The 25,355-nt window shown below is 39.2% G+C and overlaps 1 protein-coding gene across 3 annotated transcripts in view; it reads left to right on the top strand.

Annotated features, from left to right (window-relative positions):
- Positions 1–25,355, top strand: part of STK32A (serine/threonine kinase 32A) — a 105,535-nt gene that overhangs the window by 16,388 nt on the left and 63,792 nt on the right. For all 3 annotated transcript variants that reach the window (XM_066272902.1, XM_066272903.1, XM_066272901.1), the window contains exons 3-4: positions 16,138–16,193; positions 17,626–17,777. In XM_066272902.1, the coding sequence (XP_066128999.1) occupies positions 16,138–16,193; positions 17,626–17,777 (208 nt within the window). The remainder of the gene's footprint in view (positions 1–16,137; positions 16,194–17,625; positions 17,778–25,355) is intronic.

The following is a 25,355-nucleotide window of genomic DNA, read 5'->3' on the forward strand; positions in this document are numbered from 1 at the left end:
TTGCTTTTCAATAAGAATACATCAGACACCCATTATGTACCTACCATTGAATTGTGCTCTCAGAAAGCTGAGTCATTCCATTTCACAGGGACACTCATCTTCACTTGTGATGTAACTCACAGACCTGTCCCTTAGATCCCAGACGACTGAAGTGTTACGGGTTTGACATATAACACCTTTCTTCTCTGGAGTTAATTATGCGGCTCACCACCACTCCTGAGTTTTGACTTCTTCTATTCATTTTAATTTCAAGGACAAATTCAGTGACCTTCATCCATGTCTTTTCACAATTCATTTTACCATCATTATCATCATTGCTCACTCCTCAAAATTTTTTCAGAGCAACCTCATTTGTGTGATACCTTATGTGGAAATTATGATTTATTTTATAAAATATTGAAATCACTGCTACTTAAATAACTTTGTTTTCTATCCTGGGTATTACCATACCAGGGAAAATGTTCTAGACCAGGGGTCGGGAAACTTTTTGGCTGAGAGAGCCATGAACGCCACATATTTTAAAATGTAATTCCATGAGAGCCATACAATGACCCATGTACATTATGCATTATCCAATAAAAATTTGGTGTTGTCCCAGAGGACAGCTCTGATTGGCTCTAGCCACCCGCAACCATGAACATGAGCAGTAGGAAATGAATGGATTGTAATACATGAGAATGTTTTATAAATTTTTTATTGTTAAAGCAATTAATATTTTATTTACTTTTAAATCTTGTTATTTTTATATATAGTTTTAAAATTTTATTAATTTTAATGGAGTGACATTGATAAATCAGGGTACATATGTTCAGAGAAAACATCTTTAGGTTATTTTGGCATTTGATTATGCTGCATTCCTATCACCCAAAGTCCAATTGTCTTCCATTACCTTCTAACTGGTTTTCTTTGTGCCCATCCCTTCCCCCAACCCCCTCCCTCTCCTCCCCTCCACCCTGTAACCCCACACTCTTGTCCATGTCTCTGAGTCTCATTTTTATGTCCCACCTATATATGGAATCATATAGTTCTTAGTTTTTTCTGATTTACTTCTTTCACTCAGCATAATGTTATCAAGGTCCATCCATGTTGTTGTAAATGATCCGATGTCATCATTTCTTATGGCTGAGTAGTATTCCATAGTATATATGTACCAAAGCTTTTTAATCCACTCGTCCACTGACGGACACTTGGGCTGTTTCCAGATCTTCACTATTGTGAACAATGCTGCCATAAACATGGGGGTGCATTTCTTCTTTCCAAACAGTGCTATGGTGTTCTTGGGGTATATTCCTATAAGTGGTATAGCTGGGTCAAAAGGCAGTTCGATTTTTAATTTCTTGAAGAATCTCCATATTGCTTGCCACAGTGGCTGCACCAGTCTGCATTCCGACCAGCAGTGCAGGAGGGTTCCCTCTTCTCCACATCCTCGCCAGTACTTATTTTGTGTTGTTTTGTTGATGAGTGCCATTCTCTTTTACTTCCATATAAATTTTTGGAATATGTGTTTTATATCTTTGAAATAAGTCATTGATATTTTCATTGGTATTGCATTGAATTTATAAATTGCTTTGGGTAATATAGACATTTTAATGATGTTTATTCTTCCTAACCATGAGCACGGTATATGCTTCCACTTGTTTGTATGATATCTTCCTTCATTTCTTTTATCAATGTTTTATAATTTTCTGAGTACAAGTCTTTAATCTCCCTGGTTAAATTTATTCCTAGGTACTTTATTTTTTTGGTTGCAATGGCAAAGGGGATTGCTTTCTTAATTTCTCTTTCTGACAGTTCATTGTTAGTGTATAAAAATGCCTCTGATTTCTGAGTATTAATTTTATATCTTGCTAACTTGCTGAATTCATTTATCAGGTCCAGTAGTTTTTTGACTGAGACTTTAGGGTTTTCGATATACAATATCATATCATCTGCAAATAATGATAGTTTTACTTCTTCTTTTCCAATTTGGATGAGTTTTATTTCTTTTTCTTGTCTGATTGCTGTGGCTAGGACTTCCAGAACTATGTTGAATAAGAGTGGTGAAAGGGGGCACCAATGCCTTGTTCCTGATCTTAAGGGGATTGTTTTTAATTTTTGCCCTTTGAGTATGATGTTGGCTGTGGGTTTGTCATAGATTACCTTTATCATGTTGAGGTATGTTCCCTGTATTCCCACTTTGCTGAGTTTTGATCATGAATGGGTGCTGGATTTTATCAAATGCTTTTTCTGCATCTATTGAAATTATCATATGGTTTTTCTCCTTCTTTTTGTTTATGTGATGAATAACATTGATTGATTTACAAATGTACCAGCCTTGCCTCCCCAGAATAAATCCCACTTGATCATGGTGTATGATTTTTTCTATATATTGTTGGATCTGGCTTGCTAATATTTTGTTGAGTATTTTAGCATCTAACTTCATCAGGGATATTGGCCTATAATTTTCTTTCTTTGTGTTGTCTTTGCCTGGTTTTGGAATCAGAATTATGCTCACCTCATAAAAGGAGCTTGGAAGTCTTCCTTCCTCTTGAATTTTTTGAAATAGTTTGAGAAGGATAGGAGTTAGTTCTTCTTTGAATATTTGGTAGAATTCAGTTGTGAAGCTATCAGGCCCCGGACTTTTCTTTGTTGGGAGTTTTTTGATAACTGTCTCGATCTCATTTGGTGTAATCGGTCTGTTTAGGTTTTCTGATTCTTCCAGATTGATTTTTGGAAGACTGTATGTTTCAAGGAATTTGTCCATTTCATCTAGGTTGTCGAGTTTTTTGGCATACAGTTCTTCATAGTATTTTCTTACAATATTTTGTATTTCTGTTGTGTCAGTTGTTATTTCTCCACTCTCATTTCTAATTTTATTTATTTGAGTCCTCTCTCTCTTTTTCTTGGTGAGTCTAGTTAAAGGTTCATCAATCTTGTTTACCTTTTCAAAGAACCAGCTCCTAGTTTCATTGATCCTCTGTATTGTTTCTTTAGCCTCTATGTCATTTATTCCTGATTCTCTTTATTGTTTCTTTAGCCTCTGTGTCATTTATTTCTCCTCTGATCTTTATTATTTCCTTCTTTCTACTACATTTGGGCTTTACTTGCTGTTCTTTTTCTAGTTCTTTTAGATACAGGGTTAAGTTGTTTATTTGAGCTTTTTCTAACTTCTTAAAGTGTGCCTGTAGTGCTATGAACTTCCCTCTCTGTGGTGCTTTTGCTGTGTCCCATAAATTTTGAGTTGTTGTATGCTCGTTGTCATTCATTTCTAGGAATTTTTTTATTTCTTCTTTGATCTCATTCTTAATCCATTCATTATTTAACACCCTGCTATTTAGTTTCCATGTGTTTGAGAATTTTTGAGCTTTTCTGTTGTGGTTCATTTCTAGTTTCATGCCGTTGTGATCGAAGAAAGTGCTTGATATGATTTCAATCTTCTTAATTTTGTTGAGACCACTTTTGTGCCCTAACATGTGGTCTATCCTAGAGAGTGTACCATGAGCACTTGAAAAGAATGTATATTCTACTGCTTTAGGGTGAAAGGTTCTGAAGATATCTATTAAATTGAGTTGATTTAGTGTGTCCAATAAGTCTGCTGTTTCTTTGTTAATTTTCTTTCTTGAGGATCTATCTAGTGATGTTAGTGGGGTATTGAAATCTTCTACTATTATAGTATTGCTGTTGATCTCGCCCTTTAAATCCATCAAAGTCTGCTTTATATATTTAGGTGCTCTTATATTAGGTGCATAGATATTTATAATAGTTATATCTTCCTGTTGGATTACTCCCTTTATCATTATGTAGTGGCCTTCTTTATCTCTTACTATATCCTTTGTTTTAAAGTCCACTTTGTCTGATATAAGTATTGCTACCCCAGCTTTTTTTTCATTTCCATTTGCATGAAATGTTTTTTCTATCCTTTTACCATCAATCTATGTGTATCTTTTGTTCTAAGGTGTGTCTCTTGTAGACAGTATATGTACGGGTCCTGTTTTCTTATCCATGCAGCTACCCTATGTCTTTTGATTGAATCATTTAATCAATTTACATTTAATGTTATTATTGATATGTAGTTGTTTATTGCCATTTTATTCTTTAAAGCTGTATTCCTTTTTTGCTATATTCTTTTCCCACTTTGATCTGTTCACAACAGGCCCCTTAACATTTCCTGCAGCATTGGTTTGGTTGTAATGAATTCCTTGAGTTGTTTTTTGTCTGGGAAGCTTTTTATTTCTCCTTCAATTTTAAATGATAGCCTTGCTGGATAAAGTAGTCTTGGCTGTAGGTTCTTGTTCTGCATTACTTTGAATATTTCTTGCCATTCCTTTCTGGCCTCAAGTGTTTCTGTTGAGAAGTCGAATGTCATCCTTATGGGGGCTCCTTTGTAGGTGATAGCTTTTTTTTCTCTAGCAGCTTTTAATATTTTCTCTTTATCGCTTAGCTTTGGTATTTTAATTATGATGTGTCTTGGTGTAGGTTTCTTTGGTTTTCTCTTTAATGGAGTCTTCTGTGCTTCTTGAACTTGTGAGAGTTTCTCCTGCTATGATATGATTGAACAAAGTCTCTATCCCTTGTTCTTTTTCTTCTTCTTCAGGAACCCCTATGATGCAGATGTTATTACTCTTCATGTTGTCACAGAGGTCTCTAAGAGTTTCCTCAGACTTTTTGAGTCTCTTTTTTTTTTCTTCTCTGCTTTCATGCCTTCATTCCACTTGTCCTCCAACTTGCTGATTCAATCTTCAGCTCTATCTATCCTGTTTTTAATTCCTTCAATTGTGGTCTTTATTTCTGATATTGTATTTGTCATCTCTGACTAATTCTTTTTTATACTTGCTATTTCTTTATTTAGGTGTTTATAATGACCATCCATTGTTGTTCTAAGATCCCTAAGCATCCTTGCAATCATTATTTTGAACTCCGCATCTGGAAGTTTGATTATTTCCATATCACTCAGTTCATCTCCTGAAGGTGTCTCTTGTGGTTTAATTTGGATTGCACTTTTTTGTCTTCTCATTATGTCTATGTTTGGGTGTTTTGCTTATAGAGCTGGTTGAGTCTAGGCTTGTTGTTGTCTGCCTCGTTTTCAGTTGTGTTATTTCTAGGTCTTCTTGGGTTGGTATCAGCTGTTATTTGTAATCCACTTTTGGATTTGGGCAGCTTTGAAGTCTTGATTTGTTTGTTTTTCTTAACAGGTGATAATCTTGTTTACTGATCTCAGCAGGGAGCTTCTTTGAAACTGTATCCAGGAATGCGATGGGTGTAACCTGAGACTCTGAAGGCCTCTTCCACCAACTAATGTCTCTGGGGCAGGGTGTTTTCTCAGCTTCAGTAGGGAGAGGTGTATCTCAGATCTCCATGGAGACCTGAGTTACTGCCTCTCCTCCCCACTTCTTGTTTTCAGCTGTGTCTTGTTGCGCTGATTGGAGCTGGAGAGATGTCTGGAGATCTCTGATCCGAAAGCAATTCAGTACTGTTTTGTGGGGAAGGATCAGTCCCTCCCCCCAGCTATGGCCACCTCCAGCATGAATGAGTCAGCTTTTTTTAGGTCGTTTCCTGCATTCCTTAGTCTCTGACAGTGTGTCCCTCTCTCTTTCCTTTCCACTTGGAAGATAAGCTGGTCTTTTCAACACACCTCGCTCCCTGGTTGCCAGACAAGTGGCTGTGAGCAGTATTTTCTGCTCTTTTCCCTAGAGTTAGATCCCCTCTGGGCTCTCAGCCTCACCCCACCCCCTCCGTTCCTGTAAGCAGGGGAGATTCAGGCGCTCCCTACCAGGTTTGTTGTGGCTTCTTCTTTGCTCCTTGGTTTTTGAGAGCTGTTCTTGTAGTCTAGAGTTGGGTTTTCACGCTGATTTTTCCTAAATTGATTTGTATTCCAGTTTGGTGGTGAGAGCTGGGCGTCTGTGCATCTGCCTACTCTGCTGCCATCTTCAGGTCTCCATATATATATATATATGCAAGTTAGTTATGTACCTGTATCACCTCTCAGAAGAAAGGGGGTATCTCTACCCCATACTGTGCTTTATTCTCTGGAAATGAGGGTCTCTTAACCAGAAAGACCTGCCACACCAAGGGAGGGGCTGCATGTGGGAAATGGATAAATTAAGTAAGTTAATGCATACTGGGCGCTTGGCTCTCTTTTTCACATTTGGCTCTGTTGACACTGGCAGCTGGGGCTTCACCTTTCAGACAAGAGGAAGATAGAGTTTTTCTCTGAAGATTTTTGACCAACATAAGAAGGAAGAGCTAAAGTTCTCAACAGCAGAGTTTTCCTAACTCAACATTTTAACCATAGCTCTCTGGAGTGAAGCTTACTGTTGACAATAGGCACCCTCATGCTCAGAACTTCCAAATGGGGAGTATAGGTTACCACACTTAAGTATGAGCAAACTAAAAATATTTAAGTAGAGAAAAATAGAAAACCAAGAAAGCAACATTCAGAGAGCAAAGATCAGCATGAGGGGAAAATATTACAGTATGAACGGAAAATTTTTTTTTTTTTGTATTTTTCTGAAGCTGGAAACAGGGAGAGACAGTCAGACAGACTCCCGCATGCGCCCGACCGGGATCCACCCGGCACGACCACCAGGGGCGACGCTCTGCCCACCAGGGGGCGATGCTCTGCCCCTCCGGGGTGTCGCTCTGCCGTGACCAGAGCCACTCTAGCGCCTGGGGCAGAGGCCAAGGAGCCATCCCCAGCGCCCGGGCCATCTTTGCTCCAATGGAGCCTTGGCTGCAGGAGGGGAAGAGAGAGACAGAGAGGAAGGAGGGGGTGGGGGTGGAGAAGCAAATGGGCGCTTTTCCTATGTGCCCTGGCCGGGAATCGAACCCGGGTCCCCCCGCACGCCAGGCCGACGCTCTACCACTGAGCCAACCGGCCAGGGCCTGAACGGAAATTTTTGAAAAAAGTTTAGAAGATAAATTTAAAGAATATTTTTAGAATAATGAGCAAACAGACAGAGACAGAAAACAGAAGAGAAAATGCAAGAAAATTTAAGGGCCAACCTAGGAGTTCTAGTTCTAAATACTATGAGGTACAGTAATAGAGAAAGAGAAAATAAAAGAGAGGAGACCATTATTACATAATTTATAGGAAAAAGAAAGGCCCAGAACTTAAGGACACAAGTTTCCAGGTTGAATGAGCCTATTCAGTACCAAGCACAATGAATAAAATAAGCCCATACCATCATGACGTTTCAAACTGTTCAACACAAATATATAATCCTGTAAGGTTCCAGAGAAGAAAACTGTTACATCAAAGGGTCCAGCACTAAAATAGCTTTAGACTTCTTTGCAACAACATAAAAAGCTAGAAATTAAAGAAGAACAATGCTTCAAAATTCTGAAGGAAAATAATTACCAACCTGGAATTTAATACCCAGCCAAACTCTCCATTGAGTGTGAGTAACATAAAAACATTTTTTCATATATGCAAGGCTTCAAAAAGTTATTTCCTGGGCAGTCATTCCTACAAAGCTGTTGCAGGATGTACACCATAAAAACAAAGGAGTAAAACAAAAAAGACGGAGACAGTGCATGCAATAAAGAGGGAATCCAGCATTAAAGGGGAGTGAAGGAAGTTCCCAGAATAATGGTTAAGGGGAGCCCCAGGAGAACAGCTGTAAAGCAAAAAAGATAAATAGTACAGATATTGGATTAGGTCAGAGGGTTCTGACACAGACATTTTCAAGAAGCTGACAATATGACTGATGCACTTGGACATACTGAAAGGGATTTTAGTCAACTGGATAAGAATATGAAATTGAATTAGGAAAAAGGAAATGGGAAAATAAGCTCATGTATAATTAAGACAATTATCAACTCCAGGGAAACTGAGTAGTAAACCACTTAGGTGTACATACCATTTTCATATTCATAATAATGAGAATATTGACCTAACTGAAATTATTATATCAGATACAGTTATATTGGAAAGATAGGAGCATATCAGGATAAGACCAAATGAGCAGGAAAGTGAGCCAAATTCTCAGCTACCTTCTTGGAAATTCAGTAAGTAATGCCCCAAACTGAAAAGAAACAACAAAATTATATTATTTAGAAAATAGGGTGGAAACTACTAAATATACTATTAGCTAACAGAGGTAAAAGTGTTTGTTTCTTGGCTTGAAGAAATTGGGAAGAAAGACAAATGGATCATAGAACTAATATCAGTGTTTTATAATAAACCTTTTAGATCTATTTGCCTCTTTAAACTGTATATAAATGTATATATAGACATATAACTTTGATAAAAATAAGAACATTAAAAAGAATAATTAATCAAAATATTAATCATGGTTATCTTTCAATGATTTTTTCTTCTTTCTACTTTTCTGGATATTTTTGTATAGCAAAAGTATATTTGTTTTATCTAAAAAAACAATCCTCAGTGTGAACAAGAAATTGAAACTCGGAAAGGTCAGGAAAATGTCCTGATTTTATTTATCTTGTAAACAGTAGAGCAAGGATTCTAATGCCATCCTGTCTGATCCAAATAATATTTATCTTTCATCATAGCATTCAATCTACATTAAAAAACAAGAAGCAATATTTTTATGCCATAATATTCTTTCCCCTCTCTGAAAATCCAGAAAGGCTCTTTATACATAAATATTAACACTCTATTGATTATATATATATATATATATATATATATATATATATATATATATACTTATTTGCCTATATACCTATTTATTTATACACGTCTAATTCCAGGAAGAGGAAATACTGGATTCCAAAGATACATACATTATATACTATAGCAAAATAAAATAAAAATGAGGCAGAGTGTATTTGATTATCCAGGTTTTGTATCCTCACAAATACTGGTGAGTGAGTCACATGCAGTTCTCTGAGGATGTGACTTTGTTCCAAGCATCTTGTGTTTCTCATCAGTGCCTAGCAGAGTCCCGGGCACACAGATGCACAATGAATATTTGTTGATTTGACTTACAAGAAAAGTTTTGTCATCTGGAGAAGTGATTTTAGCTTCTTTCCCCTCTTACTGTGACTGTCTTAAAAGGGTATTAGTGAGAGTTTCTCTGTTTGGGAATGTATCAAGATGACCAAATATTCATCTAATGAATGAAAGACTAAAATCTACTGGAAGAACTGTATTTTCAATGAAAGCTTCGATTTTTTTTCTGTCCTTTCTTGGCCAATCATGCAATATCCATTTTTAAAAATAGGTAAAATGACTTGATCTAGAAGAGACACTAATTCTATCCTCATTGCGACAAAGTATATGGAAGATGGTCATTTAATGTGGGTCCCTTTCCTTTGCATAGTGTGATACATTGATTTCTTTTCAGACACAATGCTATGCTGACAAAGCAAATACCCTCTTGCTCTTGCTGCTAATTATCTTGCAGTTCCCAGGGGGTTTCATCCATGTCCTCACTTAAGATAGTTGGTCATTGTGAAGTTGATGCGGTTCTCCACACTTCTGAGCTCAGAAAATAACTAAGTCAATCCTTGAGGTTCTTAAGGTAATCCATTGCTTCAGAGGAATTTGAAGTTGTAACACTGTGACAGCATCCCAATGGAGAGGCACTTCATTGCCTAGCACATTAAGAAGTCTTTTGATAGTAAGTTGTTGGTAAGACATTTCTTACCTGTTATAAATGATGACGTGCTAAGGACATCAACATGAAAAATAATCTTTAAATTTTTTCTCCAGAGCCATCTATATTCTTTAAAACTTTGGCGATGATATTTTACTGCCTTCTTCTTCCATGTAACAAGGGTTTACCATGCGCCTGCTACATGCCCAACATGGTTCAAAGCAATGCAGATATAGTGATTAAGAGGGCCAGCCAGGGTCTGTCTTCAGGGAAGTGATATTCTTGGCAATTTGTCCTGTGTGAAGTCCCAACATCATTTTGCCTAATGTTTTGGCAGATGATATTCTGGGCTGATACTAATGATGACTCACCTAGTAATAATAACAAAAACAGCCAAAAACAGTGAGATATTTATTGAGTTTTTATTCTCTGCCAAAAATACCTAATTAAGAACCTCTGATATGTCTTATTTCACCTAGTCCTCATGATAACCTTAGAAGGGATATGATCTGTGGTCAGAATTATTCACAGGAAGAAATTGAAACTCAGAAAGCTTAAGTAATTCACTTCAAGTTCATGGCTAGCAGGTAATACAGCCAAAATCCAATCCCAGAATTTCATGCTCAGAACTACCACATTGTATCAGCTCTACCTTCTAGAATATTCTTCTTCCAAATCCCAAGTGTTAGGGTTTTACAATCAACTGTTAAAAAGGTTTCCCCTTTCTTTTCCTTCCACACTGTTTATTGTATGGACTGTTGAGGCTGGAGAGATGGTATAAGAAGTAAAACAAAGGAACTAAAAACATTAGTACTGGCTTTCCACAATCAGCACTTGTATGATATTAGAGAAAGACTCAGAAAAACCTGACTTGACTCATGATTCTAGGAGAGATGAAGAAATCCCACCTTGTTCCCCCTGCTTCTACCTGTGGGATAGATAGAGATATGATAAGAATAATATTAAGACTACTATAAAAATAATGGTTAAGAACCTGGATCCAGAATCAAAAAGGCATAGATTGAATTTACCTAATGCTACTAAGCAAACTCAGGTGAGTTTTCCACTCAAATGTTGGGTGTAGTTTTGTGACAACTGTCCAACAGTTGTGTCCTCTTACTTTCCACATGACTTTAATAAATTTGAGCCTGCTAATGAGCTAAGTGTGATGCTAGTGTTTAAAATTTTTCTTATGATAGCCCCTAAATGCAATTACATGAGCCTCATTGGGTGCTCACACAAGAGAAACAAACTTGTGTTGGACTTTTTGAAAAACTCTTGGTTTTCAAAGGGATACCTTCCCAGAAGATTTTCATGTGTATCTTTGACTTTCTGTCTTTAGCACCTAACTACAAAGTATAAGTTAGTTCCTATAAACATGGCAAATTAGCCCTCAGAGCCAAAGCACCTATCTACATAGGCCATAAGGTTGTTGTGAGGATAAAATGAGATTTAAAAATGAAATGCCTACCACTCTATACATAAACAGATTCCCTCATGCCTATAGAATTTCTGTATCTGGTTTATTAGTGGAGAAAGAACACCTACTCAAAAGAAAAATGCCAGGATAAGTCCACTTAAGATACTCAGTTTTTTTAAATAGTCCAGGTGATACCATACCATTAGGACCCATTCAACTTTGTTCACCTGGGACACCTCCAGGCAACTTTAAGGATATTGTATTGACATGTTGGTTGCTAAGAACTGGACTAGAAGGCCTCTATGAAAGCAAGATTCTGAAGCAGATAAGGAAAGTAGCAAAGATTGTACCTTTTTGGCCTGATGGTTGTCCCGCGGACCACCTACCCTGGGCCAGTGCCCATCAGCATAGGTGAGAATCAGGCTCTGCCCCTCCTTACCCTCAATACCACCTTCACGCCCCACCTCCAAGACCCGGGGTCTAACTGTACCATACGGCTGTTCTGTCGTCTTGGCGTAAGACACAAGAAGTAAACATGACAAAGGTTTACCATGCTTCAGAGACTGGAGAAAACATCGCAAAACATCAAACCGCAGACTGTGCAAACCCCAGACGTATAGAAATGACACTAGGGGCTGCCATTTGCCTCCGTGTTGCCCGATGATTTCCATGTGCCATGACAGCAGCTTAAATAATTCACTGAAGGAACTTGCTGGGAGCTCTGAGTTCTTATTCCCTAAGTAGTTGGTTCTGATACACATGTTAACTTCTTTCACACTCTGTGATAAGCCCGATGAGGTACCCACAGGGTTTACCGCTGTTGGTATGGAAAATAATACAATAATAAATAATGATACAAGAATAAACTCTGTGTTTCATGTATTCACAACTTGAAACCTACCTTTTCCCCACCCTGCATTCTGCCCACCCCCATTCTATAGATGAAGGAACAGAGTGTAGAAATAAACCACCAAGATTATACAACTTTAGTTATAGGGGCTGGGATTTGCACTCCAGTAGTCTGTCTCCCAAGCCTGCGTGCTTAATCCTGGGGTAGGCAAATTTTTCTTTAAAGGGCCAGCTGGGAAGTATTTTGGCTTTTATAGGTCTGTTGCATGTTTTTTTATTATTATTATTATTATTATTATTATTATTACTGCTACTACATTTCTACAATCCTTTAAAAATGTAAAAGCCAATATTTGCTCATAGGTGTTACCAATAAAAGCTGCTGACCCACTTTGGCCTCTGGGTCATACACAGTCTGCTGACTAATACTGGACATGTTGATCAAAGATTTAGGTACACACTGGGCATGCTAGTCCACACTACCTGTGGGCAAATCCTAGGTGCCTGCAGTACAGTTGGGTTTCTGTTGACAAAGTAACCTACAATTTTGACTACCCCCCTCTCTCTCTCTCTCTCTCTCATTTTGTCTGAATTTCAGAGGTTTCGTTTTGCTTTCAATCAGTCTCCCTCCTAACTCATGATGCCGTAGTCGGACATTTAAGAAAGGACTGTGAGATAAAGGGATTGAGACATACAGCATAGGGAACATGGTCTGTACCATTGTGGTGACTGTGTACGGTGCCGGGGGGTTCTAGAAATACCAGGGGCAACACTTGATAAAGTATATGATTATCTCACCATTATGCTGTACACCTGAAACTAATACAGAGTAATACTGAATATAAACTGTAACTGAAAAAAAAATTTTTTAAAGAAAGAAAGGATGGATACGGGCTCCTCCCCTGTCATGTTTTTATCTGGCGTTGGCTTTCTCCTGAGTGTATTACTGTACACAGAAGTGACCTTAGGCAAGATAGTATTAGTCTGCTCTTTCTTTGACTTGAAATAAAGGCATAAATAAGATGCATTATCTCTAAAACTTCAGGCTCGTCACCTGTCGGGGACCTGGCCTGACCTTAATAAAGGCAGCTCTGCTAGTAGAAATGTATCAGTAACCTGGCAACTAAGCCGTTATTATTCTCACCCAAGCATAAAATGGCTTCTAAAGAGACATAGTTCATGAACTGGGATAATCTCACAATGGGGCATCATGTTCTGTGGATACCTGCTGTACAGATGCCTGGAGATTCAAACTGTCAGCCCAGCATCATAAGGCTAGGCTGCTTGTGGAGAAATCACAGTGTTGTTGAATTGGCTCAAGGTCAAATCTTGGACTTGGAAATAAATTTTGGTGATTTTTGTTTTTGAACACTTCCATGGTACATAATGTTATAACTCAGCCTCATGGAATGAGTGTGAGAAAAGAATTAGTTTGGTTACGTCAGTTTGAAACTCAAGAGAAAAGTTACAGAAGTATTTTTAAAGTTATTTTGACCATAATCCACAGTAAGAAATATACCCCCAAAATTATATCATGATCCAGTTTATACCTATGTATACACATACATAAACTTCCTCAAAAAAAAGTTCCAGAGGCAATACTACTCTTACTACATTTGCACTGTTTCTGATATTTTTAATCTATTCTATTGCATTTAAATGGTTAAAGTGTGTCTCATTTGCTAATTTATTTCCTAACTCATTAATGGTTCTTGACTCAATCTAAAAAACACTTCCTTAGAAACCCCAAATGCTCATTCTGCTTATATGTATAAGATGCAATCATTTGGAGGTTCTTGTGGATCATACAACTTAGTTTGATTTATTTGCTGAGAAAAACCATATGGAAATCACTGTACTAGGCTCTATTGAAAACAAATACAAAGAGGAATTTTCTGAGTTGCTAGAGAAACCAGAATAAGCAAAATGACACATTATCTCTGCTCTCACAGAACTTATGATCTAGTTAATGAAAGAAAATCAGAACTCGAGTTTTGAAAGCTAAGTTGGCCCTGGCCGGTGGCTCAGTGGATAAAGCATATGGACATCCTGGATTTGATCTCCAGTTAGGGTACACAGGAGAAGTGACCCCTTCTTTCCCTCTTCTCCTCTTGCAGCCAGTGGCTCAATTGGTTTGAGTGTGCTCCCAAGCACTGAAGATAGCTTGGTTGGTATAAGCACAGCAGCCTCAGGCACTAAAAATAGCTCAGTACTCGGGCATCGACCCAAGATGGGGTTGCCAGGTGGATTTTGGTTGGGTGCATGTGGGAGTCTGTCTCTATATCCCCTCCTCTCACTTAAAAAAAAAAAGGAAAGGTAAGGTAAGTCATTGATTGTTAAATAAGTGAATAGCTTTATTAGCACATTATGAAGAAAACATGTTCTCTTCCTATCTAGGAAAGTCACTCCCATTTTTACTGATGAGAAGGTAGAGACTCAGCAAGTCTGTTTTTTAATCACAAGTCACATGAGTATTTTGAGTCTAAATCCAGGATTATTTGTCATATACAGGTTGCCTCGCCCAATGAAATGGCTTTTGTGCTAGAAATAAAGTGATTTAGAAGTTCAGAGGAGGAAGTGATTATTAAGTCTGTTGACATAAAAACGTCCAAAGCTGTTAGAGCATTTGTATGAGTTTATTTGAGCCAAACTTACGACAATTGCCAGGAAGCAAAATCTCAATACAGTGAGAAAATGGCCGTTTTACCACTTATTTTATACATCAGAATCAAAGAGGAAGATGTTAAGGGGTTACAAGAAAGCCACTGGTGGTAGATTAGGGAAGCAGAAGAAAGCACAGTGGGGAAATTTCCGGGATTGGATGAAAAGTAAAACAGAGAGACACATAGCTTTTACGTTGGTGGGTATAGGATAGTTAACAATTAAACCTACAGCACATAGAGAGGGTGTGCGGGAGAAGAAGATGATAACGGGGCGTCCTGTGGTCTGTGCTCTGGTAGAGCGATTGTGCCCTAAGGGGTCTGGCAGAAGAGAATTATTCTGACATTCCAAAACTACATGATCATAAATACAAAAACAACAACAGATATGCTCAGTTAAGGTAAAGATTGACCTTTGTCAGGGAAGTTACTGGCCTAGGACACGACTACCCGCCATGACTCGCTTTGAGTCAGGAAGTTTCGTTTCAGCCCATCCTATGTGGTCACTTTGGGTCTCTGAGTTTGTAAGGCCGCCATGCAGGCCTCTCCTGAGCTTGTCAGGTTTAGTATGTGGTCCTTTTTATCATCCACAAGCCATAAAAATGTTTCAACCCTCAGGAAGCTTAGAAAAATCTTAAGAGGTCCCTTGACTTATTTCTCTTCCTCCAGGTCGACCTAATCTTATTGTTCTCCAAAAAAAGGTGGGGGGGGGATACATATTTTAAAGAGAAGCATAGTACCTTTTAGTGTTTCCCAACCTTTTCTGAATGAACTCTATAATCTCTCATTGGGAAGTTTACTCATCTAAATCCTTGGTTCAAACACCAGGAGACAAAGTGGGACATTTTCTCAAAATCATCAAGGCAAGAAACCAAAGACTTGCCACCAGAGAGAATCTCTCCTCTGCTTTGCTCATCACCAAGCACTTATGAGCACTGGCCTGAGAGACTGTGCCACCAGTAAACACCTACCGCTTCCGACTTCTTGGAGCCGACGTGTTAAAATGGCAGATGTGAAAGGTCATCTTGACTTCCCAGCACCATGCAGTAGACCTCTGTGTGCATATTCATGCTAATCTCTTCGATATGGACCTTGGACCTCATTCTGTGAATTTAGGGATGTAATAGTTTCCTACTTGGGAAAATTGAAATTACTAAGATATATAACAGTGGTTTTAGGGAAAAATAGGCAGGGAGGAGGTCAAGTGCTGATCCTTAGGAAAGTCAGGTCCACAAAGAACCAGATCTCCCTGTAATTGTCTGTGTTCAGAGCTGTTTCCTCGACCTTGTCACCTGTGTGAAATCCCGTTGTGTACTCTTAGAGCACCACAACATTCAGCGGGAGTTTTAATTGTCCACTTATTTTGTGACTTGAATCCATAAGGGTTCCTTTCTGTATAGAGCCCTCACTAGACTACAGGCTCTGTACAGGTAGAGATTAGATTTCTACTTTATTATTACTATATTCCCCAGTATGAAGCACTGTGATTAAGGCATAACTAATATAATGTTTAAGAAATATTTATTGTATAAATGAATGCTCATTTTAAAGTAGTCTGGAATACTGTTTTAAACAAGATAGTTTGTTTTAGCCCAGTCTTTATTTATTATTAGCTACTAAAGGAGAACTGATCATCACTCATAATGTTCTTCTGTTTGTCTTTCAGTCACCTTTGACCACTTTGAAATTTTGCGAGCCATCGGGAAAGGCAGTTTTGGGAAGGTGAGAATCCAAATGATTAACCACCAGCAGCAGGGTGATAGCTCAAACAGACTGTCCAAAAATGTTCAGATTCCTGAGCTACTGGGACCACAAAGAATGATAAATCAGAGATGTTTCTGTAATGGATTTTTATGAGATTGTCATCATCGTTTGAGGAAAGCATACATAAAGGACATCTCAGAAACATTTTAAAGTCAAATCCGTTTACTCTCACTGGAGTTTAGGACTTTCTCTGTACTCTAATAGAGAGAACAAGGTTGCAAAATCATTTTCAAGCTGTACCAGTACATTCAGTAAGTTATCTCGTCAATGTAAGCACTAAAGCTATTCACATGGGAAAGACACCACCTAATTTGTTTTCCTAAGTTGTATCACATTTGTATATTTTTTTAAATCCTACCATGAAAAATATACATATTCAGTTTAATTTCTTTTTTGGGGGTTAACACATGACTAGATTCAAATCCTGGTTATTAGTTTCTAAGAGGAGATAAATCTTGAGATTATTTCATTTTTCATACTGAACTTGCATTTTAAAATCATTTGTGTTGGACTTGCATTTTCAAATTATTCACTGTCTACATTATCAGGCATTATATGAACTTCTAAAAAAATTCAAAATATGGACATTGTGTTTTGTGTTATCCCAGTGATGAAAGCCCTTTTTGGTTAGATATATCACCTATGCTTGTAAACAAATTCTTTGTACAATATTGTCCAGCTTGACAGTTTAGCCTATTTATTTAAGTCACTCAAAGCAGAATAAGGAGCCCTGGATGAATGGCTTAGTGGTAGAGTGTCGGCCCTATGTGTGGATGTCCTGGGTTCAATTCTCAGTCAGGGCACATAGAAGAGGTGACCATCTGCTTCTCCACCTCTCACCCCTCCTCTGTTTCTTCCTCTCCCGCAGCCATGGCTCAATTGGTTTGAGCACATTGGCCCTGGATACTGAGGATGGCTCTGTGGAGCCTCTGCCTCTGGCACTGAAAATAGCTCTGTTGCAAGCAGCCTCAGATGGGCAGAGCATCAGCCCCAGATGGGTGTTCCTGGGTGGATTCCTGTCGAGGTGCATGCGGGAGCCTGTCTATCTGTCTATATCCCCTCCTTTCACTTGGAAAAGAAAAAAAAAGGCAGAATAAGGATGTCTTTGCTATGAAAAGATTCCTGACAAGGAGGCAGCTATTTTTTCCCCAAACTGCTGTTAAAAAAAAAAAAAGCTCCAAAGCAAAAACAGGCAAAGTTGTTTAAGAAAGCAGAGATTTAGGAATTGACCTGGTGCAGAGGAAGGAAATAAAGGTTTTTACTGTGAATCAGGAGTAAGTAAGAACTTGAGCACCAGAGAATCTGCAAGTCATGCTAAAGAACAAGTCTTGTTCTGTTGCTCATTGCTATGTGCTCCCTGAGCACTTTCTCACTCGGTTTGCCCTGCTAGGTCTGCATCGTTCAGAAGAACGATACCAAGAAGATGTATGCGATGAAATACATGAACAAACAGAAGTGTGTCGAGCGCAATGAAGTGAGAAACGTCTTCAAGGAACTCCAGATCATGCAGGGTTTGGAGCACCCTTTCCTGGTCAATCTGTGGTGAGTGGCTTTATGGCACCCCTAATGGCACACTCCCGCCCTCACCCCCACTACTGTGACATAAACATTCCTTGATTTCTCGCTGTGCATTTGCCATGCCCTTATTAGGGCACTCCTCGAGGACTTTTGTTCTCCTTGGTGTCTTTGACTTGATGACGAAACAAAATGGTTGTTTTATTGTCATCAGTGAATATTGCTTGGTCCAGTTGTCAGTTTCTCTTGCCCTTGAGGTCAAATTTTATTTTTTTTAAAGCATTATAACTAAATAAGTTGAAGGAATGAGTTCAGATGTCATCTCACTTGTGAGATACTTTCTCCCCACTAACCATGGGGCAGGGACTCTGGGTAGAGAGCATGGTGTCAGTGGCTGGAATGAGGCTGATCTTTAGAACTTGAACAAAGTGCTTTCTCCTTAAAATGATGGACAGTAAAATTGGTTTCCTTGCAGCCAAGATGGGTGCTGCCTTTCTCATCCAACAGGTTTTAGCAAAGCTGGAGCTAACTTAGGTGATCTGCTCTCAAACCACCGTCTCCATGAAGGCTTAGGAAACGGGGAAGCTTGCGTTATCTATCACGTCCTGCTCTTTTCTGTGTGCGGAGGTCTTTCTGTGGCTGTGTCATTTTGCTGTACGTTTTAATGCAACCATTATGCTAAGAGCCAAGTCTTAATGCTAATTCAGTGTGACTGTTATTTAAATATGCATACCAAGCAGTGCTTACGTTCTAGCAAAGGCAAGAAAAAAAAAGGTCTTTATTCAGTGAATACTAATGGAAAAATAATTGAAATGTCACTGTGTGTTGAGGGACATTCTTGTGGAGGAATCAGTGCATTAAACCCGTTTCCTCCATCTTTAATTAACATGCTTCACTTAATATACAATTTGCTCAAACACTTGATGCCATTGTTGAAAAGAAGATGGTTCAGGGTGACTTGGAAACGGATCTATTATAGTTTATGCACTATTGAGACATGGCCGAATCTAATCGGGGCTCAGGCTCAGTGTACTTAATCAGTATTTTAGAGTGGCCTATTCAAAATGCTGCTGTGTAAGAAGTTAAATGGAAGTAGCTCTTTCTTCCTCTTCCTTAGCAATCATCAAATTGCTTCCCTCCCCCTCTCTCCCCACCCCGAGAATGAGGAATTGCTCTCACTTCACAGGCTCTTTTTGTCCAAAGTCACATTTTCCTTCTTCAAAAGTTCAACCAACTAATTTTCTCTTTTTAAAACCAGGAGCTCTCCATAAAGACAGACTTAGAATTTTACCCTTTCTGCTGTCTCTCTTCACTGAGTAGGCAAGGGTGATTTTGTTCTAGTCCCATTTCTTTTCTACAACATGGGTGTTATGAGCCTTTAAGCTGGCCAAAGTTTGCAGACTTTGCTATTTGCTACGTGGTGCTATTCCCGACGACATTCTGTTCTTCACGTGTGCTGACTTAGTGACAACACAACATCCATCCTGTCCTTCTCATCTTCCCACGATGAATCTCAACAGTGAATCATTAGGCAAAATTAACATTGATAGAGGAGAGAGAAGAGGTACCTCATAGCTCACCCTCACCCCATAATTCTAGCACCACATTCAGAACTGAAAACCAGGAGGGGTCCATTCCTAAAAGTACATCAGAAAGCCCTTTTGTCTTTCAAACCCTGAGCTAAAGATCTTCAGAAAGCATATTCCTTCTAATAAATGCTTTCTGCCTTAGGAAGTATAGCATAGTAAATGTAAGTGACTCTTTCCACAACTATGAAGCACTTTGCAAAACTTTTATAGGTGTGATTATGAGCAATCTTAATCATTTTTAAGAGACATTGTTCTAAGATAAACTTAATGTGTGTAACTTGGGTTGTTTTTATGAGTGAAATGAGACAAAGTGATCTACACTCAGTGCCTAGCATGTAGTAAACATCTTATAAACTCTAGTATTTTCTTTTCTTGCTACATTAAGGTGTAGCATTCTGAACCAGCCCACCACTGGCCACCCAAAAGACAAATCTGAATAGTGCTTGCCTGCAAGGCATCACGGGAAGTTGTTGTGTGATAGGAGGGGGATTGGGTCTTCAACTCATTATAAGAGCTTATGTTCCGTCTTGTTTTGTTTTCCACCCTTATTTGCAAATTAAAGGGGGAAAATATCAAAGAATCCCCAGTATATTATATACAATATAATCAAGATTTGTGTCTTGGGTTTAACTAGACTTATCTTTACATCCCCAGAGTATCAGGAATCGATTTTCTTAAGAAGTACAGCATGCTTAATAAAGTAGAAGCAATATCTTTGGGACTGCTTTGTGTGATGTGATATTGATTTCAACAATCTTCTCATGGATGCTCAAGATGTCCCTTAGTGTGGGGATTTCAGAAAATTCTGGGTTTCCAGCTGAGGGAAAAGACAAATAGTTTCTCTTTTAAACAGGTTTGTTATTTTTTAAAGTTAGTGTGTGTATATATAGGTATCAGTACATACATATTTGATATTTGAAAACTTTTCTAATCATTGCGGTCAAATTGCAAAACATAAACAATTGCCTAGAAAAATAAAAATTCTCTAATAATCCATCACCTTGAAATAATCACCCGTAAGATGTTGATGTGTACTTTCCAGAATAATATCTACATTTGGTTTTCTGTTTGTGATCATTCAGTAGCTTTGTTCACTTCTTCCTTCGTGTATATATTTACCAAGCATCACAGACAAGGTGTAGTTAGGTTGCCAAGTAAAATACGGGTGTACAGTTTGATTTGAACTTTGGATATACAACCAATAACTTTTAGTACATGTCCCAAGCATTGCATAGGACACATTTTAACTGAAAATAATTCATTATTCCAATTTCTAATTTAGGCAGGCATCTTGCATTTTTATTTGCTAAATCTAGCCCCCTGATTGTAACAGGGACCCACAGCGTGGGGATGCAGGGTCAGCAGGAGTGAGCAGAGCCAGTGATCTGTTTGGCGTTACCATTAGCCACGAGAATTGACTTGGTCAAATGGCACATGAATATCTGAACTGTGAGAAATGTATGAAGGGACAAAGTATAAAGAGGAGTGAGTGTGGGTGTGTTTGTGTTGAGGAGTTTCAGGGAAGGAAATTCACTAATCTGGGAGCAGCAGTATTAAGGGTGAACAGACGTGTTTTAAAAATTCAACCTTCCCTCTACAAACCTGGAACCCGGCCCCACTCAGAACACAGTCATCAGATGTAGACCAGGTTATAGTGTGAAGCCTGCCTGACAGGGCTGGCATCCAGGAAAGCAAATACAATCTTCCTGGCAACAAAAAAAATCTTCCTGAGGGCTGCTAACAAAGCCCTGGCAACCCACAGCCTGCAAACAAATGGGCCCCAGTCTCTGCCCAGTGCTGCTGGTCCCCCAGGTGGCTTTTGTTAATTGAGATTAAGCCTGCAGCTGCACAGAGCTGCTAGGACTCCACTTTACCCCAAACCCAGCTGTCTTCTGGACCCGCTTCTCTTGTTTCTCTGAGCATAAAGGGTCCACATGTGGTTTCAGGAAATTAGCAGACAAGATAAGCTGTTTAAAGTGGAAAGGACCATTTGTACTGGGACTGTGAAAAAGGAGGCTTGTCCAATGGCTGAACAGAGCTGAAGAAGCAGGTTCCCTGGAGGGGAACCATCAGCTGTGACTCAGAAACTAGTTTCTTTGAGGAATCACAGACTATAAGAACTCAGGCACAGACTATGAGAACTCAGGCACAGCATCAATATAATAAGTATCCTTGTCCATGGCATTCTATGACTTTGGGTATTACATGTATTATTATCTCATTTATTCATCCTGACAATCTAGGTTGATAGGGATTATTAGTGCCATTTTACACTTGCAGACACAGAAGCTCAGAGAGGTTGGGTAATTTTCCCAGAGTCAAACAGCAAAGAATTGGCAGAGCCAGGACTCAAACCCAGAAGTCCTGACCTCAAAGCCCATGCTCTTCCAGCTATCCTGTACCATCCTCTACAGACATCTGTGAAGTTCCTTTACAAAGTTCTGGGAAAGGAAACCAAATTTATTTTGTTTATTGTCTTGCACACCTCCCAAGAATTGAAAGTCCATGAGGCAGGTTTGTTTGAATGTTTAGTTCACTGCCTTAGTTCCCAAATCCTGCAATAGCACTTAGCACACAATAAGTGCTCAAAGATATCTGTTGAATGAATGACTGAATGAATGAAATGAATCAGTGTTGAGACCAGGTGTCCAGCTCCTGGTGTTTTGCTCTTTTTCCATCATACCACTGCCACCACTTCCACACTCACAAACATCCTTTAATGTAATTACTTCCACTCCAGGACCTGTATGGGCCCTGAGGTCAGAGAGACCCGAGTTTGATTCCCAGCTCCACTGCTAACTAACTATGTGAATTGAGCAAGATACCTTATGTTTTCTGCTTGGTTTCTCATTTATAATTGGGAATAACAGCAATACCCATGGCTGAAGGTACTGCTATGAATACATATATAAAGCAGCTCACACATAGTAGGTATGTAATAAATGATTTTACACAAATAACTCCATGAGGCCCCTCCCAGAAATGGAATGTCCCCTCAGTTCTCATAGCCAGGGAGGAATCTTAAGTGGACAAGTTCACTTGGGCTTGAACTGGCCGGGTCTTTTGTCTTATTCTTAAATATTGAACATTTAAATAATTCTTTTGAATATAAAATAGTACATATTTTTGTATAAAATGGGTAACTACAGGAAGTTCTCACAAAAATAGAAATTTTATCACCCAAATAACTGTACTACTTTCCTACTGCTGCTGTAACAAATGATCACAAACTTAGTGACGTAACCCGAACTGGAGTGCTGGAGGTTAAAGCCACTTTCATAACATGAGGAAGACACTATTTCCCTTCCACCTTGCATTGTTATTTGCACTGAACATTCACAGACTGACAAAACTAATCAGAACAATGATCACCTATGAGACAGATAGCTTAACTAGAAGGTAGCACATGGCAAACGTTTGAAGCAGTTGAAACTCTGTTACCTTTACTGCTATGTCAATTATAATATGTGAGGGCATCTATTGTATTTGTAGAAATTTATTAAGTTATGCACTTAATATCTGTGCATTTTACTGTAAATGAATGACATCTCATTAAAAGAAAATGAAAACATTTTTAAAACTACAAATTTATTATCTTACAATTCTGAAGGTCAGAAGTGCAAAATCCCACACATGGGGCTAAAATCAAGCCACCAGCTGGCCGTGTTCCCTCTGGAGGTTCTAAGGAGAGTGTTTCTCCGCCTTTCCAGCTCCTTGAGGCTGCCTGCATCTCTTGGCTCAGGGTGCCTCCCTCCATCTTGAAAGCCAGCAGCACAGCACCTTCAGAGTTCTCTCTGCCCCTGACTTTCTGCCTCCGTCTTCCATCTTTTAGGGACTCTTATGATTCTGTTGGGTCCACCTGGTGACCAAACTCTAGCTAGGCCCCTCGAACCCCTCTTCTCCACCAGGCCTCAGCCTTACTCTATAAAGACTTGAACAGAACACAGTTTCGAAAAGCTCGGGGCTGCATTCCTTGGATGGCCGTAGCTCCCCTTAAAGTGCCGCGTGAGAAAACTCAAGGCTGCCCAAAGAATTGACTATTCATTTCAGCCAACACCGGAAGGTAGGGCCCCTGCCTCCCCACTGCTGTGTGGGAGGAGCCTGACTCCATACATGCTATTCAACAACCATGTTGGGGTTCACATGGACTAACTCCGCCTCTCTGGCTTTTGTAATTTTTCACTTCCCTGACTCTCCTGAGCCCCCACCTAGCCCCTCCCTCATCACTTCATTCTCCCTGTAAGATACCCAGTCACTTCTGTACAAATCAAAATTAAGTTCAATTCACTCTGGATGCTTTTCCTATTGCAATAAAACTGTTCTTATTACTGTAACTAGAGTCCAGCTTTGTTACCTTAGGAAAAGGTGTGATTAAATGAAGGATCTTGAAAATGGTAGGTTATCCTAAAGTAGCCAGTGTTGTCATAGGAAGAAGTTGTCCTTGGATATGGCCCTGATGGGTTTGGACAGCTGGAAAAGAAGGAACAGCCATCCCTGAAGAAGAATGTATCAGGGAACAGTGTTATTATGTGGCCAGGAGATAGTAGCAGTTTCATTATATAGTTGTTGACTGACCGACTGATAGACTAATGGGCAGGAAACAGTCTTTATAATGCAGACATTCACTCATTCATTTACCCATCCATATTACAGAGGATTCCTTTATTGCAAACAATACAATTGCTATTAGAAAATGTAAGCTGAAAAGAAAATCATTGGAAGATAGGGAGTAGTTTGTATCCTCAGAAATAAAACTAAAGAACCAAGTCTCAGAAAGGTAAGGGACAGAGGCAGTTTTCAGACTCTAATTAGCAGGAACTAATAATGCACAGGCTCTTAAGGCTATTTCACCTGGGATATATCAGCTGCCACCAATTTTCTAAACTTGTGTCACCCACTCAAGGTTCAAAGTCTTGGGACAGAATCCATGCTTAGAAACTATGCCTGCCCCTTAGCTAGAAGAAAGAGTTAAATCATGACTCCTAGATTGTTGGTGAATGAGTGTGTCATTCACTAAGGTGGGGAGATCCGAAGAGGAACAGATTCATTAGGAAAATCAAGGACTCTCTTTTAGTTGTGTTGATTTTGAGTGGCATCTTAGTTATCCAAATAGAGCTGTTGACCAGGAAATGAGTCTGGAACTTAGCAAAGTCAAGGGCCCAGTGACAAGCCCAACACGAGAATGATTGGCTTATATCTGCTATTTACACCAGGGACTTGAAGGGGGCACCTTTGGAGAGAGAGTAGATAGAAGGAAGGAACCGAGGACTAAAGACCTAGAGGACTGGAGGACTGCAGTAATTCTGATAGAGGGGAAAGACTCAGGAAACTGGACAAAGGAGCAACCAGGAAGCTAGCCAATGAGCTAGGGGTAAATCAGGAGAGCATGGCACCCTGGAGTCTAGAAAAAGAAGTATTTCAGAAAGGAAGGAGAGCAAACCATTTTAAGAGCTTCTGGGAGGAATACGGAGACAAAGAATGCACTACTGACTTGGAAAGATACGTATTGTGACCTTGATAAGAGCTAACTCCTGAAGGTAGGACATAAAACCAGAGAATGGCTTGAGGGGAAAACAGGAAGCTCATAATTTTATTTGGGGGTGGGGAGTACAAAGGGGTTCTATTGTGGGTTTTTTGGGGGGTTGTGTATTTTTTCAAAGTGAGAAGCGGGGGGGGGGCAGGCAGACAGACTCCTGCATGTGCCCGAACGGGATCCACCCAGCATGCTCACCAGGGGGCTGTGTTTTGTCATTTATCCCTGTTGTCACAAGTAGCAAAGGTATATTATCATTTCTTTATCATGTTCCATTGTATGAATAACATCCCATGATTCGTGTGGATAAAAAAGGGAACACATATGAAAAATGTGACAAGCTCATATTATTAAAATAAATGATAATGTTTTAGTGAAACAGAATCACTACTTGTAACTTAATGTAGTTCAGTTTGAGGAAAAACTCATTATGCTTATTCCTTGCTTTCCTGGTAGAGTTCTAGCCATTGGACCCCAGAAATA

The sequence above is a fragment of the Saccopteryx bilineata genome, chromosome 4 (genome assembly GCF_036850765.1).
Source record: "Saccopteryx bilineata isolate mSacBil1 chromosome 4, mSacBil1_pri_phased_curated, whole genome shotgun sequence".
Lineage (NCBI taxonomy): Eukaryota > Metazoa > Chordata > Mammalia > Chiroptera > Emballonuridae > Saccopteryx > Saccopteryx bilineata.